The sequence below is a fragment of the Nycticebus coucang genome, chromosome 1 (genome assembly GCF_027406575.1).
Source record: "Nycticebus coucang isolate mNycCou1 chromosome 1, mNycCou1.pri, whole genome shotgun sequence".
Taxonomy (NCBI): domain Eukaryota; kingdom Metazoa; phylum Chordata; class Mammalia; order Primates; family Lorisidae; genus Nycticebus; species Nycticebus coucang.
In genome coordinates, this window is record NC_069780.1 from 128830477 (window position 1) to 128832035 (window position 1559).

General features: G+C 36.6%; 1 protein-coding gene across 1 annotated transcript; it reads right to left on the reverse strand.

The window, feature by feature from the left end:
- Positions 1-546: 546 nt before the first annotated feature.
- On the reverse strand, positions 547-1038 carry LOC128591140 (60S ribosomal protein L22-like). The gene has a single exon (XM_053598435.1). The coding sequence runs from the start codon at positions 1036-1038 to the stop codon at positions 559-561; it is 480 nt and encodes a 159-aa protein (XP_053454410.1). The 3' UTR covers positions 547-558.
- Positions 1039-1559: the final 521 nt, after the last annotated feature.

Consider the following 1559-nt stretch of genomic DNA (forward strand, 5'->3'; position numbering starts at 1 on the left):
CAAGTTTCAGCAGTTCAACTTCATAACAATTATAAATAAACCTGTTAAATTTTTCTGGACAATGCCAGCATTTGGATTTTTTTTTTTAAACAAGTAAATTTCTTATTGACGGCAACTAAATTGTGTTTGTAGCATTTTTCCCCCAGAAACCTGCTTTTTCTTGACACTGCCATTCTTCCCATAAGAGAATCTTATAAATTACCTGGTTTGCTTTTAATGAATGAGAAGAGCCCACTTGTATCCTGAATCTATCTTTGTAAAAGCACCAGATAGAATTGACCATCACACTTTTAGAGATAAAATAGAAACTAAATGAAGCTCACATCTCCACACCTCATCTACCTGCTCAGTGCTCCTCAGTTCCCTTAAGGTCGCCTTTTTCTATTATGGTATTACCACTTCAAGAGAACTGAAATTCTCAAGCAGAAAAAAAAGTCAAGTTACAAATAAGTAAGTGGCCGCTCAAGGGAAGCCCTTTTACTATGATTTCCAGTGTTCTGTTCTATCCATACTGCAGAGATACAAGAATAAGCCACCATTTTGGTTCCGAAGTTTTATTCAAGAACTCGAACGTAAAATATCAGATAAATGAATTTTAATCCTCATTTCTTCCTCTTCATCCTGGTTAATTTGGAAGTAACGTAATTCATAACTCTCTTTGCTGTTAGCAACTACGTGCAACCAATCACGTAGATGATGATTCTTCAAATCTTTTTTGGTGAGATATTTCAAATACCTTTTGGAGAATGGCAACTTGGAGGTGACTGTGATCTTGCTCTTCCTTCTCTTGAGGGTCACCACACCTCCCCCAAGGTTCTCAGATTTCCCATTCACTTTGATTCTCTCTTGCAAAAACTGCTCAAAATTAGCAGCATCCATGATTTCATCTTCTACAGGGTGGGTACAATCAAGAGTGAACTTCAAAACTTGCTTCTTTTTTTTTTTGCCCCCCTTTGGCACAAGTTTTTTCACAGGAGGCACAGCAGCAGCGGAGGCAGAAAGGCAGGTGCAGAGTTCCTGTTTGTGGCATTTTTTCATGGAGTAGATGCCGTCCTTTCACTATACTTTTGTAAGTTATCCTACATGCAAGTACGTGTTTTTCTGTTTTGTTTTAATTGCAGTTTGGCTGTGGCTGGGTTTGAACCCACCACCCTCGGTATATGAGGCCGGTGCCCTAGTCACTGAGCCACAGGCGCAGCCCGTGCAAGTACATGTTTTTAATGTTATCTGTCTTCTGTGATGTTCCTGTAAGTTTGTTATTAAAACACATTAAACTATAAATTATATATGTATATTGCTATATATAATATATATCTCTACATTGCTTAAACTTTTACAATAAGCATAGATTAAGTAAACAACAAAATTATTTTAAAACAATGATTCAGATCTATATTTGTGGATCCAAAAATGTCTCAGGTATATATATAGTCTCAGGTACACACACATATATAATGTCTCAGGTATATATATAGTCTCAGGTACACACACACACACACACATATATAATGTCTCAGGTATATATACTGTCTCAGGTGTATATATATATACTTGAGACA

Excerpts from the sequence above, each read along its gene's own strand:
- LOC128591140 (XM_053598435.1), bottom strand. The coding sequence starts at position 1,038 with ATGAAAAAATGCCACAAACAGGAACTCTGCACCTGCCTTTCTGCCTCC.